The sequence below is a fragment of the Penicillium atrosanguineum genome, assembly GCF_028827265.1.
Source record: "Penicillium atrosanguineum strain IBT 20685 chromosome Unknown utg000005l_segment0_segment0, whole genome shotgun sequence".
Taxonomy (NCBI): Eukaryota; Fungi; Ascomycota; class Eurotiomycetes; order Eurotiales; family Aspergillaceae; genus Penicillium; species Penicillium atrosanguineum.
The window spans coordinates 205,195-221,992 of NW_026623137.1; the positions used below are offsets into that span (position 1 = coordinate 205,195).

A 16,798-nucleotide genomic window follows, 5' to 3' on the forward strand; every position below is an offset into this window, starting at 1 on the left:
CCATCCCCTTTGTCCCCCTCCCCCTTGTGCTTACTTGCGCTTGGCTCCCGAGGGTAACCTCCAATGCATCCGAGACCCGAGACATAGTGCATTCACTAACTTGCACTCGCCACAGATATCTGCGCTCCTTCGTGAACACTGAACACCGAACGCTGTCTTTGGGATCTCTGGGGTCCCTATTCCACATTCTCTCGGACCGGCTTCGACCTCGCTGCACCGATTGGCACCTCCCTGCATAGATTTCCGGCCTATGGAGAAGTAGATTGCGAACCGGCGCGAAGAGGGTTCTGACTGCGTCGCGGCCAGACACAGCTGTCGGCCATTCAGGAACGGACCAATCGAGGGTGGCATCTCTGGACGACTCCGAAAATGGCCGACTCCACCAGCAGGCCGAGCTATCCTGCCGGGACGATCGCCAAAGTGGTATGTGCCTGTGTATCAAGGAAACAACCGGACGGGCTTCTAACTTGACCTACCAGTCGACCGATATCCTGAACGAAACATTCCACAACATCATCCATGACCTGGTCGCCAAGGTCCACCGCGAGGAGAAGATGGCGCGGATGCGCTCCGCGGTTGTAATTGCAAGACAAAAGGCAGAAGAAGGGGCGACTGTACCAGAAGAACCTGGCAGCAAGTCAGTGGTGGATGGCAAACCGAGAGAAGTCATCATAGATGCGAACAAACTAGCAAGCACGCATCTGGAGACGGACGCCGCCATCTTCGACCGCGGGAAAGTTCTTCTGAAAGGAAACCCGCTACACACCGTGAAGGAGATTATTTGCCCGGACTGCCGTCTCCCACGCTTATCATACCCCCCAGTGGGCGCGGGCCACCGACCTCCCCCCGACCCAAACCGTGAATACTGTCAAAATGGGCCCCTGATCACATTACCCGGACACGACGTCCACGGGAAAATGTTCGCCGTGATGCCGAATCCGAAGAAACGCAAAACGGAGAAGGACAGCACAATCCCCGAAGTCCCAACCAGCAAATGCCCTATCTGCCCCCGATACTTCGTCATGAACCGAGTAGCCCAGCATCTAGACCGATGTATGAACATCTCCGGCCGCGGCAGCAGCACGCGCAACAAGACCCCCACAGACAGCGGAGCAAGTGGTGCCAGCAGCCCAACCTCATCGGCACCGAAGCGGCCACACAACGATGACGACGATGGCAGCCCAAGCCCAACAAAGAAGAAGAAGCTCAACTCGAGTAAGAAAGGCTCGATGAACAAGCCCGGACCCAGTAAGCTCAAGCAGTCCTTTACCGCAGAGGATGACGACGACGTCAAGAGCGAGAATGGGGATTGAGAGTGATGGGACGATTCTGTCTTCTCGGTGTTTTTTGGGCGTTTTTTTCTTTTTGCTTTTCTTCATTCACGGGCGTCTTTTGGTGTGGCTCTATCTACACAGAATTTGCATAGATGACGATGATGATGGGGGGAATAGGATTTGTACATTACTTTCATACCATACAATGGGCCGTGACTCGGCATTGTCCTGTGAACTCTGAGCTTCTTGTAGATTCCCACCCTTCAGCATAGGTGGACTGGATGAGATAGACAGCTAGGGGAATTTCCCCGAATACTCTGATCACGTCGACATCTAATATTGAAAGCCAAGGTTGGTAAGGTAAAGGTCCCAGGTGCGAGGTGAATTATTCAGTAGCTATACCTTGGACACTTTCGCCTGATTCAAGATATTAAGCGGCACTCATCTTTTTTCCAGATGCATCATAGAAGGCAAACCAGGCCCCCGGGAATCATTCCTTCAACCGATATATTCCGCAGATTGATCCCATTCCCGATCACACCTGAGCCCCTGTATCTCATCATCTAGTAAACAAAGCTGTATATCAATGTCGCCTCGCTCCGTGCGTGGCCGGAAGTACAACAAGCTCCGAACGGGCTTCGACGTCGGTCGCCGAACGAGAGTCGGCTTGCCCAGCAAGCCAAACTTCACGGAGTACGTCGCAACGCCCGCCCACGAAGATGCATTTATCCACGTATCTGGATTAAATTTCTTTACAAAGTTGAGCTTGGTCTTATCAGGTTCCTCCGCAATGGCTGTTGCCAAAGTACAAAGAAGATACCCGATCTCTGATTCGGTAAACATCGCGACGAAGTTGTGCCGCGACCTCTACTAGAGAGGAGCAATCCAGTTCAACAAGAGTCATAGTTGAGTATGTCTTCATTACGATGTCACCCATTTACTCAATGGGTGCTTCAAGTGCACGTCTGCAGTCGAGTGTGCGAGGGAAGCCAGTGATAGTATCTGGTTTCTGGCCCAGCTTCATTTGAACCGCACTAAGTCGTTTCCAGATAAATGCACTTAGAGCATCATCGACTGATGGTGTCTCAGCGAGGTCCGTGAGCTGTGAAAGTTGCGTGGCAGTGAATCGGAAATGGTGAAAAGCTGGTAGAGGATCTGGCTGGGGAGTTGGACGCGCAGGCTTCCCTAGAGACGTGGCGCAACGCAGGTGGGAGATATCGCATTTGGGCACATCTAGACTCAAAAGAGGAAATATATCCAGCCTGTTGCGCGTGTTGACTTCAACAATGGTTTCGTCGAACTCTTGGCCTCGGAGTGCGGTACCTAAGAGTTGGAAGAATTGGTCGATTTCACCCATGTCCAGCATGTTGTGGTGAGCGGCACAGTCCAGGAAGAGACCATTCTTGATCCAGGTTGCCGTTAAGGTTAGAACAAGTGCTGGACTTGTTTCCTCCGTCGCTATCTGGAAGAGATGGTCCTGCGGAGAAGAGGGCTACGTCTAGCAGGTTGCTTGACCCTTTCGCCTGGACAATCTCTTCATTTGATAGGCAAATGTCAGATCGATCCTGAAGCTTGAGAATGGGTTCTGAAGATCTGCGAGCCACAGCAAATGTGCCAGAGCTTCCCTCGCCTTCGCCTTGGTGGACAACAAATCCGCCGATCCATGGAAGGGCCGATCTTATCCGGTGAGTGGCTGTTTCAAGGGCTGAAGCGGTGCCTTCTCGAGAGAGGCTCTTGGGATGCGCAAAACAGAGAGCAAGATGGGTATAGCCCTTTAGCCGGGGTGATTGCCCCAGTATATCCTGTGTTCCCGGCAGGATCTCCATCTCGCGGGAGTTGCAAGATCGCAAGTTGTTCGGAAAGCAGTGATCCGAGCGAGACTATAATTTAGATAGACTTACCAACTTGATTCTTCAACTCTTACTCGCCATCTTTCTAGGTTTCGCAAAGCTCCTTTTGGACCTCTTTCCCAAGATTGGTTCCTTTTCCACGATATTCCCCGGGACCTCTCCAGATGACTTCGAATACGATGGAGATAATCAAGTCTCAGCCGCCTATTTCGAACTGTTCATTTTATCTTCTCAGTTGGGCTGTGTGCTAGCTACCAAAAAAGACCCCAACAATGGGATGTGGACATCATCTTATACTCGCCATTGAAAACCGACCCGCTACAACGCTGAAAGCGTCAGAAATTGACCTGACTCTGAGAGCTCGTAATCCAATGTAGGTTATGTATGCGCTTCACCATAGTATCGACAGAAGCTCTTTGATCTCGATCCTACTCCTCCAAGTTCTCAATATCTTCCAAGCCCACCGTGTAGCTTGAAAAAAAAGACTGGGGGATAAGTAGAGTCGGGGAATGTAAAGGGTATAGTTCCGCTTTGGTTTCCTTGCGGGGAGCTCCACCTCAACTTTTTCCCTTTCACAACCATGTCTGACCTCACAACCTGGGCGACGCCTCGGCTTAGCCAGCTTCTCCCACTGGATGAAGACTCCTTAAGGCAAGTTATCGACTATTCGGCCAGTCTTTCGAAAGAGGCCTGCGCCGAAAACCTGAAAAGCCTCGTCGGCGATTCCCCCGCAGCTCTCGAGTTTATCGCCTCATTCAATGCCCGTCGCGACCCCCGCCCGCCCGCGACATCTACACGAAATGAAACAGCCAGCGAAAGGCCGAAAGGGAAGAATAAAAAGGAGAAGAAGCCGCTACACAATGCTGGCCCGCCACGTCGACCGGACAATTATGGTGACGTGGGAGGAGGCTACATGAAGTCCAGAGCGGAGGAGGACTACATGTCCGCCAGCAAGTCGATGTCCAATTCCCCCAGCCTGCCTGCACCTGGACCCTCTGCATCCTCTCGCGCGCAGTCTTCCACGATTTCAACTCCCTCAAAACCGCCTCCGTCTGCTTCTGGGCCTGTCCTTTCCGATATGCTGCCAAATGTGCGATCAAAGACGAGCAAACAGAAACAAACCGGAGGTACAGCAAGTTCCTTAAAGGGCGGTGCAGCCCTCACAACCAACAATATCTCCGACTTGACGGCCGCAATTGCAGCATTGGAACTTTCGACCAACCCTACAAAGAGCACCGAAAACCGCAAATGTAACTGCTACGCTTCCATTCATCCACTATTTGATCCAGCCCCCAACTGCGTCAAATGCGGCAAGATAATCTGTTCTCTCGAGGGTTTACAACCATGCTCGTTCTGCGGCACGCCGCTCCTCTCACCAGAAGAGGTACAGGATATGATTAGAGAGCTACGAGAGGAACGCGGGCAGGAAAAGATGCGAGCCCATAATGAGGGTGCACACCATCAAGGAGGGCCGAAACCCACAGGATCCGGGTCGTCTTCTCCGAACAAGCTGGATGCAGCTAGAGCCCATCGTGACAAACTGCTTCAGTTCCAAGCACAAAATGCTCGTCGGACCAAGGTCGTTGATGAGGCAGCCGACTTCGAGACCCCGAATGTCGCCTCAACGATATGGATGAGCCCGGCACAGCGAGCACTCGCGCTGAAGAAGCAGCAGCGCATTCAACGGGAGATGGAAGAGAAAGCTCGTCCCGAATGGGAGAAGAAGAAGACCGTGATGAGCCTTGATATCAAAGGCGGCAAAGTACGGAGGGTGTATCATTCCGCACAGGTGGAGTCAACACCAGACCCTAGTGAGCCGGACTCCATGGATGTCGCTGACTCCGAGGGAGGTCCGGCATCGGGGAGAGGCCATGCTTTCAGTCGGAATCCTCTCCTTGCTGCAGGAGGGTTGATGCGTCCAGTCTGGAAAGCCCCAACCGGCAAGACGGCAGATGGAGCCGAGCGAGCGGAAAGGAAGCAAACATGGCGACGCGTGCAGGACGACAGTGACGATAACGAGCAGTGGATCCTGGATGGTGGATTACATGGGACCAGCTCATAGTCATCTCGGCGCGCTGCTAAGCGAAGATGTCGATAATGCAAGGAACCGAATCTGGCCAACGCATTTGTGCACAAGAGGCCTGGATAGCACATTCCAGGATCATTACCATGGCCAAGTTGCATGGTACAGTCAGCATTCATATACAAGGACAGCAAAGAATGAGCGCTGCGCTGGGAATTAGCAACGGCCCCCGAGCATGGACTCGGAGCACAGTGCAACACTCCCCACTGCCTCAACCGCGTCCAATTGCGGAGCAGATGATAAGTGATTACCCATCGGATAATAGCGGTAGGCCGCGTTCAAATAGAACGCCTAAAAAGCCGCGGTGGGGTTCGAGGGGTAGCTTGGAAAGATCCTCTCAAGGGGGGTCTCACCTGAGCAGTCGAATACCCTAAATCATAGACCAATAAATCCCAAAGCCTGATGTTGCGTTACTCTATACACGTCTTAAGCACCGGTTCTTATCTTGGACCACGTTCTAGAGGAAAAGCTTCCCCGCAAAGAGTGCAAAGTAATGAAAGCACAAAATCACAAAATCACAAAATAAGCATAACTTAACTTATCCGCGCCCCGCCGGAGAGGTTCTCTGAGATATCCATTCACTTCACTTGAAAGCACATAACTGAAACCAGAAAACAGCCGCAAGTACCCGTGACCACATACAGAATGATCTAGTCGCATTAATAGTCCAGGTTCACAAGGTCACAACCCCAGTTTTGTTGGGTCTATCGTCATCGATTCCGAAACACGGTTGGGCGCGGATATCTTCGGCGCGGCAAGTATATAACTCTCACTTCCATGACTTCGGAAGATAAGCACCCCCTGATGACGTGAAGACCATCCAAGATGCTTGTTGAACCAGTGGTGAGGAGCATGTCCGCACAGCGACTAGCAATCGACCTGGCCGCGGTGCTGGGCGTCTTGGTATGTATTTGAGGCAAACACAGGCTGCAAGAAAGCTAACAGAGCTCCAGACAATCGCCTACACCCTTTACAACCGCTTTGTGCACCCGCTTCGGCGCATCCCAGGGCCTTTTCTGGCATCTATCACACCCTGGGTACAGCTTTACCATGGATTGAAGGGAGATCGGCATCTGTGGCTGCACGCACAACACAAGAAATACGGCACGCATGTACGAGTTGCGCCGAACTTTGTTTCGGTTAACTCGGACAAGGGGCTTCATGATATCTATGGACATGGAAAAAGGTTGCAGAAGGCAGATTTCTACAATGCCTTCCCCGCGATCAAGGGCGTGTACAACACTCACAATGCGATCGACAAGACGACGCATGGACGCAAGCGGCGTGTGCTCAGCCAGGCATTCTCAGAGAATGCGCTGAAGGGTATGGAGGATGTAATGCTCTTGCATGTGCGACAGCTCTGTGCAGTCTTGGCCGGATTCGATGAGAAGGATGAGAGAAAAGGCGATGATCGTAAAGGTGTCGTGCGCAACATGGGCAATTGGTTCAGCTACCTCTCCTACGACGTGATGGGCGAACTGTGCTTTGGAAAGAGTTTTGACATGCTCATTGGAGATACTCGACGACACATGATCGGGCTGGTTGATCGCGCTGCAAATCGACACTACGTGGTAAGTACAACACATCTGGACTCGGCGGAAACCGCTGACCTGTGTAGTGTGGACTGTGGATGCCTTTGGACCGCTGGCATCTCGATCAGGTTTTCATTCGACAGCTCACGCAAGACCGATGGAACTTCATCATGAACTCGCGTGTCGAGGCTAACAAGCGGGCTCAAGAACGTGCCTTGGCCGGTCGCGAAGCCAAGAAAGACTTCTTCTACTATCTGCTCAATGCAAAGGATCCCGAGACAGGCAAGGGCCTCAGCACACCCGAGCTGTGGGGTGAGGCCAACGTGCTCATGATTGCGGGAAGCGATACTACTTCGACTACATTGGCAGCTACACTGTTCTACCTGGTTCGGTCCCCGGCTGCTCTGGCCAAGGTTTGCGCCGAAGTACGTGGCGCCTTCAACGAGGTTGAGGAGATCATAAGTGGCGCACAGCTCAACGAGCTCGGCTATCTGAAAGCATGCATCGACGAAGCTCTGCGCCTCGCACCAGCCGTCCCAGGTGCGCCACCGCGCGAGGTCATGGAAGGAGGAGCCGTCGTTGACGGCGTCTTCCTGCCCGCAGGCACAGACTGCGGCACGCCTGTCTACTCGATCCACCGTCAGGAGCAGTACTACCGATCTCCAGAGGATTACATTCCCGAGCGTTGGATTGAGGGCGCCACTTGCGCATCATCGGGTGCATCGTGGACGACTAGCAAGGAAGAAATCGAGACCGCGCGTCGCGCGTTCTGTCCGTTTAGTATTGGACCACGCGGGTGCATTGGAAAGAGCATGGCGTTTATGGAGATGCGCCTGACATTGGCGCGACTTTTCTTCCTCTTTGACATGTCGCTGGCTGACCGTCAAGGTGAGGATGCTGGGGGCCATTTGGCGCTGGTGGACCACTTCACCAGTGCGAAGAATGGACCAAACGTAGAATTTTCAAAAGTAGTACCGACCAGACGATAGATTGGACACTAGGCAACGAATGAAATGAAGAATGAAGTTCAACCTGACAAGTCTTGATGTAAAAAGTGTCAAGTGTCAAATGTCAAATGGCAAATGGCAAATGGGGGACCCTTGCCGATCGCGTCTTAGTCAGGACACGGTTGCGCGTCTTAGCCCCCCCAACTCATCGATTCAGCATCAAGATATCTTTTAATTCGGCGCCAGACGCCAGATGATGTCCAACATTCACTCGTTATGCCCTCACAGCTAACTGTGACGTTCGTGCAATCGACTGTCCTGAATGCCCTCTCTAACGTCCTGGCGCAGCTGATTGACCAGCGCAACAAGACTGTACGATTTACACCAAACGCATACAACGTCAGCTAACCACCTCTCAGGGCCCTTTTTCTCTGAACACTTTGGCACTGCTCCAGTTCGTGACATATGGCATCCTGGTCGTGCCGATCAACTTCTACTGGCAACGCGCCCTGGAGGCGCGCTATCCAGGATTCCCCTCTCGTGCGGAAATCTCCAATCTGTGGCGCTCTCTTTCTCTAAAGTCGCTACTTTCATTCGCATGGCTTCGTTCATTCATTTCTTCCATCCTGGGCACATCCACAGCAAATGACACGTTACCCCTCCAAAAAGACAAGGAGAAGTGGGCACCCGCGCGACATTCGGGACTCCATAGCTTCGTGATGAAGTTCTTTTTTGACCAAACGCTAGCGGGCGCGATGAATATCGTGCTTTTCGTCGTTTTGATCAATATTCTAAAGGGGGAGGGTTTCGGCCGTGTGTGGGAGCTTGTTCTCTTGGTATGTGTCCTTTGTGTGCTTGGCCTCGAGCCCCTGATATGTGGAATACTGATTTGATCTAGGATTTCCGGCCGATCATGAATGCCAGATTGAAATATCGCCCGGTTGTATCCACTCTCATGTATACGGTCATTCCTGTGGATCGGAGGGTTGTCTTTGCGAGCGCGTGTGGCGTCATCTGGGGCATTTATCTCAGTCTTTATGCGGTAGTTTAATATTCTTCATCTTCGGCCTTGGTACCTTGACCGGACATAGACTAATTAGAATCTTCACTTGTCTTGCCCTTTTCTATGAAATATATAGTACGTAGTTCCATTGGTTTCTCTACTCCAAGGGCCTGGGCACAAGGTATATAGGAATGACGTTTGGACCAGGAGTAATGAGAGGCTACTACTCTAAAAGAACGATCTCCATGACTGGAGCAATAGATCTTCTCATGAAAGAAATCTTTCAAAGAACCTGGCCATGGAGTCTCTAGGGCTCACTTGCGTTTAGATGACCTCAAACACACTGAAATGAATACATAAAGGGATGGTATGTACTCCTTAAAGAACAAAAATAGACTTGGAAACTAGGAACAAAGCAACCCTTTTACTCATAAAGATATCTTGAAAGGTGGAGCTCTTAGAGGGCAATTCCCTGGGTTGCGTGGATAATGTTCGTCGATATTATGGGGGAAGAAGCAGGGAGAAGAGCCTTGCAGGGCGCAAGGCACAGAACGCAGGATTCACGGGTACGAAGGTGTTTGACCTAGAGGATATTTCTTATGTTTTGATTTGAGCTCTTCTCATCATCAATCTCTAGTCTCTTCTTCCCTCCATGGTGTTAGACCACTTCCAACAATTGAAGGTAAAATCATCTAGGATCTCGGTTGTATCGAAAGTGCATAAAAATTAGGTCCATTAAGTGTAGTACTCAAAGCATGAAGGTATGTAGAGCCTGTGTTTTACTGTCTTCAAATCCAGAGCTCTCTGCACAACAAAAGAAATTACAAAAAAAAATATGCATGAATGGGTGAAAAAGTCGGAAGGTTTGAACGCCTAAGCCGGAGCCACTTCAATCTTCTTACCCTTGACGGAAAGCCACTCAACGAATATGGGGCCGATCAGTGACAGGGCGCCCATGGCGACGGCAACGTAGAAAGTTTGCGTAACCGCATTGTTGTATGCCAACAGGACGGGTTGCAAAGCAGGACCGGGCAGAATGCTGCGCAGCATAGTGGCACCGGCACCAACGATCTTAGAAGCGTCAGCACCAGGAGCATAGGTCTGGATGTTGTGAACAAGCTGGTTCTGGAAGACATTTTGGCCAACAGAGACGAAGATAGCGCCACCCAGGGTCTGAGCGAACATGACCATAGCAGTACCGCTGGGGATGTCCTCGGTCTTGAGTGCCGTCTGTATGACAATCATTGGCATTTGCATACCCATGCCTAGGCCGACACCGAACACGACCTGGTATCCAATCCACTTGGGGTGGCCGGAGTCCACCTCGAGGGTGGATAGGAGCCCTGCACCGATAGTCATAATGATAGACGATGCGATCATGAAAGGAGTGTAGTAGCCACAGGCAGTGACCAGCCCACCGGCGAGGATGCCGAGAACGACGACGGAGATAATCAAGGGCAGGTTCATGATGCCGGACTTGATGGCGGAGGCGCCTTTGACAGACTGGAACCAGATTGGGAGATAATAGATCATGACGAAGTATGCGGCACCAATGGCCAGCGCATACCAGGCCGTACCCCAGATATTACGGTTCTTGATCAGGCGAGGAGGAATAGTGGCGCGGTCCTGACCCCACCATTGAAGACCGACAAAGATGATGATAAGCACACCAAAGACGACGAAGAGTGCGATGATACGCGCACTGCCCCATGCGTAGGTGGTACCGCCCCATTGCAACGCCAATAGAAGAGCGATGATGGCAGGGAGGAAGAACAGCGAACCAAGGAGATCAAACTCGGCAATTTGCTGCTTCCAGGTTCGATCGCCCTTACCGATGAGAGGTGGAGTGGCCTTGAAGAAGCACACAATGAAAAGGAAAGTTACTGCACCAACAGGCAGGTTAATGTAGAAGCACCAGCGCCAGGTCAGGCGGTCGGTGAAAGCACCTCCCATGCTGGGAAGAAGGTTAGCAACATTCTCCGGAAAGGAAGCAAAGGAACATACAGCGGACCCCCGACACTAGCAATACCGAACATGGAGCCGACAAGACCAGTGTATATAGGCCTCTTGACAAGCGGCACACTTTGGTGAATGATGAGCATAGAGCCGGAGAAGAGACCAGCCGCTCCCAGACCAGCAATGGCACGACCAACAATCAGACCAACGGACGTGGGAGTTGTAGCGCAGATTAGAGAACCAATTTCGAAAATCGACAGAGCCAGCAGATAGATCCATTTGATCGAATAAAAAGTGTAGAATTTGCCAAATATCAAAGTCACGGCGCACGTAGTCAACAGATAGGAACTACCATACCAACCCACATCATCCAGAGAATTGAACTGGTCCGTGATTTTGGGAATGGCCGTTGCGATAATTGTGTTGTCCTATTCAATGGTAAGCAATCGTAATTTTTGGGTGGCAAGTAAACACACGTACTAGTGCCACACAGAACACGCAGAGACACAATGCGATAGTAATAAGAAGGAGTTTGAAGCCGGAAGGATATTCTTTGTCATCCACATCCTTGGGATCTGCATCAGCCTCACCGCTCGTATTGCTCTCTGCATTCGAGACCTCCTTTTCCTCGTCGCCGCGGAGCACTGGCTCTTTGTTGGTATCTTCATTGGGCACCGCCTCAGGCGAAGGGTCACTATTGGCATTGCTATTGCTGTGACTCGTGGTCTCCTTGTCCGTATCAAGACCAGCAATGTTTCTGAATTGCTCATCGGGCATTGTGCTTTCCTTCTCGCTTGAAGGCTTAGGACTTTCTTTGGGCGGTGGTTGTTGATCACTAGAAGTCCTAAGGGCGGGATGATCCTCCACCCTTGGAGGAATTGATTTACCAAAAAAGTAGGCATTATGGCAGTGGTGTAGGTGAAAGATTGACTGGAAACCCGAGGGGAAGCTGCAGGTTAAAAGGACTGCAGTTAGGCAGGGTTGGCAACGCAGCCGGCCCTTTTGTACAGGTCTCGAGATGGACCAGGGCGACCTTGCGCGTCCTTGAGTCCTTGGCTCCCAATGTCGCACAAGCTACGAACCGAGACCCCGGTCTCCATGTGGGTTGGAGTGCTCCGTTGCCTGCAGGCGGTGCACACGCAGTAGTACGGCTAGTATTGTCTTTGGACCATGCATTGTCAGTCATGCAACCTAGCTGACCGAGCAAATGACAGGCATCCACGGAGCCAGGGCTCCGCCGTAGTCCAGGCCGGGACTGCATCGGCCAGGAGACCACGCAAGGATCACGGAGCTATGTCTCTGCAGTTTGTTGACCCTTTTTCCCTTTCCGCTCGGTGGCGCCCAATTGGGTCAAGGGTGTGAGTATAGCGGCGATCCCTTACTCTGAGTGCCAGGACGAAGGCATCATCATGCAGGACAGGGGAAATGACGGGGAAATCGCCCCTGTCTGAAGCACGGAATGCCCTTGTCGTAGCGAATACATGTAGATGTCTACGGGCCTTCGAATTGCAACCGAGTCAGACTCGGAGCGGATGGTCATCTTCGGGCAGTCCGTGCTCCGATTGGGGGGTTTGGCAATTATGGTCAAGTCTGGCCTAAAAGTTTGTAACCTGTCAATTGCCAGGAGTGTGAGATGCCGCAAGGGACATGCCCTTGATGCCTCGACACCTCGATACCTTGACACCTTGGTTGACGGACTTCATGGCCTTAGTGCCTTTGTGCCTGGTGGCCCTGTCAGCGCTGACACCCCGATCTGGACTAGCGCTTGCCGGGGTGATGAGAACTGCGGAGTTTGGAGTTAAGCTTCAACTGTAGCCTCTGGCCAAGTGAGGAGAAGGTTGTCGAACTCGAACTCGAACTCGAACTCAAACGCCATGTCTCATTTGCATAATGCGAGAACAATGGAATGAGTTATGTCCGGAGCTATGCGGGACATTCGGTCGTGAGTTTGCCATGATATCATACCCGACTTATCTAAGTTAGAGGAACAGAGACATGTTTTCAGATTGCATTAACCGCTATGGGATTTTGATCTCGATTATGAAGAAGTTTAATGGGCGACTTATGAATATTGACATCATATACATAGACAACCGCGACTTGATTCCTGCCATGAACGGCGGACGAGTCATGGCGGACGAATGCCGTTAAATCCGGATGACACGGATGACAGGATTATCTTCTCTATTTCCTCTAGTTCCTGTATGTCCGCCGTCCATTAGAAATACAATTTCATCGCATTTAAATACAGTTCTGTCCCATCGGATATTAGTTCATCATTCACCTTTCCAACCATCCAATTCACTCATCCTTCGTCAGGAGCTATTCATTACTATCAATCTCAATCCAACCCAATTCACTCATCATGGAAGAAATCTTCAAAGCTGCTCCCGAGCCCGCCACCCCTTTGGGTCGGTATCGCATTCTCTCCTCCACCTCCGGGATGCGCGTGTCTCCCCTACAGCTGGGCGGCATGTCCATTGGAGACAGTTGGAACCAGTTCATGGGCAGCATGAACAAAGAGCAATCCTTCAAGCTCCTCGACGCCTATGCCGAAGCTGGCGGCAACTTCATCGACACAGCCAACAACTACCAAAACGAGCAATCCGAAACCTGGATTGGCGAATGGATGGCCGCGCGCAAGAACCGCGACCAGATGATCATTGCCACCAAGTTCACTACAGACTACCGCACCCATGAACTGGGCAAGGGTAACGCACCCAACGCCTGCGGGAACCACAAGCGAAGCATGATGTTGAGCGTGCGAGACTCACTGCGCAAGCTGCAAACCGACTTCATTGACGTGCTGTACCTGCACTGGTGGGACCATACTACCTCTATCGAGGAGATCATGGACTCCCTGCACATCCTTGTGGAACAGGGTAAGGTCATGTACCTCGGAATCTCAGACACTCCGGCATGGGTTGTGGCAGCTGCCAACACCTATGCTCGTGCGCATGGCAAGACTCCCTTCTCCATCTACCAGGGCCGGTGGAACGTGATGCGCCGGGATTTTGAGCGGGATATTCTGCCCATGGCACGTCACTTCGGCATGGCGCTTGCGCCTTGGGATGTGCTCGGCAGCGGTCACTTCCAGACGGCGAAGCAGCTGGAAGAGCGTAAGAAGGCAGGCGAGGGACTGCGCAACATCTCCGGAGCTGAACAGTCAGAGGAGGAGCGGAAGATCTCCGAGGCCTTGGCGACGGTGGCAGCAGAGCATGGTATTGAGTCCGTGACGACTATTGCATTGGCATATGTGCTCTGCAAGGCGCCGAACGTGTTCCCGATCGTGGGCGGCCGCAAGGTCGAGCATTTGAAGGATAACATCAAGGCGCTGTCGATCCGCCTGACCGAGCAGCAGATTCAGTTCCTCGAGTCTGCGAGTCCGCTCGATATTGGATTCCCTGGGAACTTTATTGGTGTTGACCCGGCGATCAATGGTGGCAAGGTGTCGTTCTTGATGCAGACTGCGGGCAACTATGATTTTGTCCAGGATGAGCAAGCGATTGGGTATGAAAAGAACTAAATAGTGAAGCATGGCCTGATGTATAATTCCCGGTGACCCATTCCTCTCTAGTACTTGAATGAAATCAACTTGAAAAATAATTTAATGCCATTGAATGAAATCGTAGCTAAGCCTGGGAAATGCAAATCTGTACTGATATCAGATGCCAATCCGCGCCAGTGTCAATAACTGTGCAACGCCGTGGTACAAAAAAAAAATATAAGATATAGGGGAAAACAAAATACGGAAAAGGGAAAGCTAATGATACATCCTGCTTGAGGTCTACACAAGAGCAGAATAGAATAGAGCAACGAGGATGGCGGATGGCACGTGGCTGATTGTGGTCCCAGAGTGGGTTCGCAATATCTCAGTCAAGGGTCCCCCTTGCCATGAGAAGCGAAAGGTAGGTGAAAGGTAGGTGGAGACATCGGTCTCGGCTCCGTAATGCGCTCGCGCGACGATCGTAGCCAAGATACTGGCCCAGCCGGTAAAGCTCAGACAGACGGTCAAGTGATGCTGCATTCAGAAACATTGGACAATGAATAGGCATTCAACGAATAGTGACGGCACCGAGCTCATTTTTCAGTGGATTTCTGCAGAGTCTTGTCCTTGCTGGCGACTAAAGCGATCAAAGCGGCACCCACACCGCTGCCGTCCTTGGAGATACCGATGCGAATACTCTTCTCACCGGCGGGGCCAACCTGGGGCACCTCGCGCAGAGCTTCGCGCACGTACCCCTCGAAGTTGGGGTAGAACTCGACCAGACTGCCGTCCACACCAACGTCGACCATATCGCTGGTCTCGAGCTTCTTGGAGTGGATGAGGATGGCGGCGATCGGGACGGCACTCAAACGAGCGGCACGCTTGCCAATGGCGTGAACGAGAATCTTGACAGCCTTGCACTCCTCCTCACTCGGGTTCTCAATCTTCAAGTGATCCTTCAGCGCGGCCTTGACGTCGGTCATTTGCTTAGTGGAGTCGGCCTCGACCTGACTCAGCAAGCTGGTGTCCAGGCCCCATTGGCGGTAGAAGAGAGAGTCGGAGGGGATGGAGACCTTGGAGGTCTGGCTAGACTTGAAAAGACCGAGCTTGGAGTCGTTGTGCATGGCCAGCAGAGCGCGGCGCAGAATCTCACCCAGGAACATGCCAGAAACGCGCTTCTCGAACATTTGCACACCAGGGTTGTTGCTATCGGCATCCAACTCGCGATCGAACACGGTGCTGGGCAGGACGCTGAGGTGATTGTCGAAGCTACCCCACTCGGCATTAATGATCATCTCGCCAGTAGACTTGTCGTAGTGGGCACCCTCCAGTTGTGTAAGTTTGGTGATGTTCTCGATCTTCTCAACGTAGGCGCCATTGGTGCCGGTTCCAAAGATGGCTCCAAGGAAGGTGCCAGTCTCGCCTGGAGAGGTATAGGAGCGGGCCATCAGAGTACCAACGGTGTCGTTGACTAGAGCGGCCACGCGAACAGGGAGATCCAAGTCGTCAATGGCAGACTGGAGCAGGGCGCATACATCGTGGCCGACAGCATCGGGAATGTTGAAGCCCTTGGTCCACCGGATCAGGGTCCCCGAGTTGATTCCGACCTGACGGACGGGGAAGCTGAAAGTGAAGCCCAGATCGAACATGTATTCTTCGCTGGAACCCTCGCGCCGGCGGAGCTGGTGCGCCTCGAAGTGCTCGTTGTGGTGGATGCGGAGGAAGGCCTCGATTTGGCGGGCCAGGAAGAGGAAGAGGTCCTTGGAGGTACCGGAGGCCATGAGTTCCCGCGGGATCATGATCTTGGATTGAGTGAGGTTGAAGGTAGTGTCGCCGTGCAGTTGAACAGAGCACACACGGAAGTTGGTGCCGCCAAGGTCAACGGCCAGGTACAGACCCTACAAGAGGATTTCGTTAGCGATGATTCCATTTTCGCAGCAACAAGACCGTACCTTTTCGGTTCCATTGGGAACAGCGGTGACGAAGGTAGGAATCTGGCTCAGGGTGCAGTTCTCCTTCTGCAAACCCTCGTCGGACTGCTTGATGTACTCCGCGACCCCGCGCTGCACCTGCTCGGCGGGGAAGTCGAAGTCGCGCGCAATGCGCGTAGCCTCATCAATAAGTGTAGAGGACATGTTGAGAGTTCAAAGGCCGGCGAAGATGAGGAGAGATTATGTACAGCCGGAGAGTGATTTAAAGAAAAAGAGCGAGAGCGAGAGAGAGAGAGAGAGAGAGAGAGAGAGAAAAGAGGCGTTAAGCGGGATGACGGAGGGGTCCATGAGGTCAGTCCGCGACTTTCCAATCTTGGCATCCAATTACCGGCTTCACCGGCCTTGTAAATGCTCACTTCGGACTTGGTTTTGGTTTTCTGTTCTAACAGAATCTGAAATCATTAACTATAGGGACATCACCATGGTCTTATGTACCATTCCTAACCTTCCGGATGCAGCGCATCCTCCTACATTCCTGAGGTCACACAGCTCTCTAAGAACATCTCGTTTCACAGAACCAGCCAGGTTTTTATTTTCTTTTTTTTTTTTTTTCGGTAATTTTGTGTTTTTTTGTTTCCTTCATGACGGCATGAATGTTTTTCCTGGAGCTAAAAACCAAACTACGGAGATGACAATGTGGAGAGTGGCTGTGAATGGTCAATGGCACGCCTTTCC

General features: G+C 52.0%; 7 protein-coding genes across 7 annotated transcripts; 4 read left to right on the top strand and 3 right to left on the bottom strand.

Annotated features, from left to right (window-relative positions):
- Window positions 1-369: 369 nt before the first annotated feature.
- On the top strand, window positions 370-1,313 carry N7443_006303 (Pre-rRNA-processing protein ipi1; the record flags this gene model as incomplete). Its single annotated transcript, XM_056886359.1, has 2 exons — window positions 370-423; window positions 480-1,313. 2 exons carry the CDS (start codon window positions 370-372, stop codon window positions 1,311-1,313), a joined length of 888 nt encoding a protein of 295 aa, XP_056740008.1.
- Window positions 1,314-2,211: 898 nt separating this feature from the next.
- Window positions 2,212-2,640, bottom strand: N7443_006304 (uncharacterized protein; the record flags this gene model as incomplete). The annotated part of the gene is made up of 1 exon (XM_056886360.1): window positions 2,212-2,640. One exon carries the CDS (start codon window positions 2,638-2,640, stop codon window positions 2,212-2,214), a length of 429 nt encoding a protein of 142 aa, XP_056740009.1.
- A 1,064-nt stretch (window positions 2,641-3,704) lies between these two features.
- N7443_006305 (C2HC5-type zinc finger protein) lies at window positions 3,705-5,186 on the top strand (the record flags this gene model as incomplete). Its single annotated transcript, XM_056886361.1, has 1 exon — window positions 3,705-5,186. One exon carries the CDS (start codon window positions 3,705-3,707, stop codon window positions 5,184-5,186), a length of 1,482 nt encoding a protein of 493 aa, XP_056740010.1.
- Window positions 5,187-6,032: 846 nt separating this feature from the next.
- On the top strand, window positions 6,033-8,094 carry N7443_006306 (cytochrome P450; the record flags this gene model as incomplete). Its single annotated transcript, XM_056886362.1, has 4 exons — window positions 6,033-6,110; window positions 6,161-6,775; window positions 6,826-7,692; window positions 7,975-8,094. The coding sequence occupies 4 exons, from the start codon at window positions 6,033-6,035 to the stop codon at window positions 8,092-8,094; spliced, it is 1,680 nt and encodes a 559-aa protein (XP_056740011.1).
- A 1,468-nt stretch (window positions 8,095-9,562) lies between these two features.
- Window positions 9,563-11,745, bottom strand: N7443_006307 (MDR family MFS transporter; the record flags this gene model as incomplete). The annotated part of the gene is made up of 4 exons (XM_056886363.1): window positions 9,563-10,643; window positions 10,694-11,073; window positions 11,126-11,594; window positions 11,654-11,745. 4 exons carry the CDS (start codon window positions 11,743-11,745, stop codon window positions 9,563-9,565), a joined length of 2,022 nt encoding a protein of 673 aa, XP_056740012.1.
- Window positions 11,746-13,010: 1,265 nt separating this feature from the next.
- N7443_006308 (putative aryl-alcohol dehydrogenase Aad14) lies at window positions 13,011-14,171 on the top strand (the record flags this gene model as incomplete). Its single annotated transcript, XM_056886364.1, has 1 exon — window positions 13,011-14,171. The coding sequence occupies one exon, from the start codon at window positions 13,011-13,013 to the stop codon at window positions 14,169-14,171; it is 1,161 nt and encodes a 386-aa protein (XP_056740013.1).
- Window positions 14,172-14,725: 554 nt separating this feature from the next.
- Window positions 14,726-16,267, bottom strand: glkA (glucokinase glkA; the record flags this gene model as incomplete). Its single annotated transcript, XM_056886365.1, has 2 exons — window positions 14,726-16,030; window positions 16,085-16,267. The coding sequence occupies 2 exons, from the start codon at window positions 16,265-16,267 to the stop codon at window positions 14,726-14,728; spliced, it is 1,488 nt and encodes a 495-aa protein (XP_056740014.1).
- Window positions 16,268-16,798: the final 531 nt, after the last annotated feature.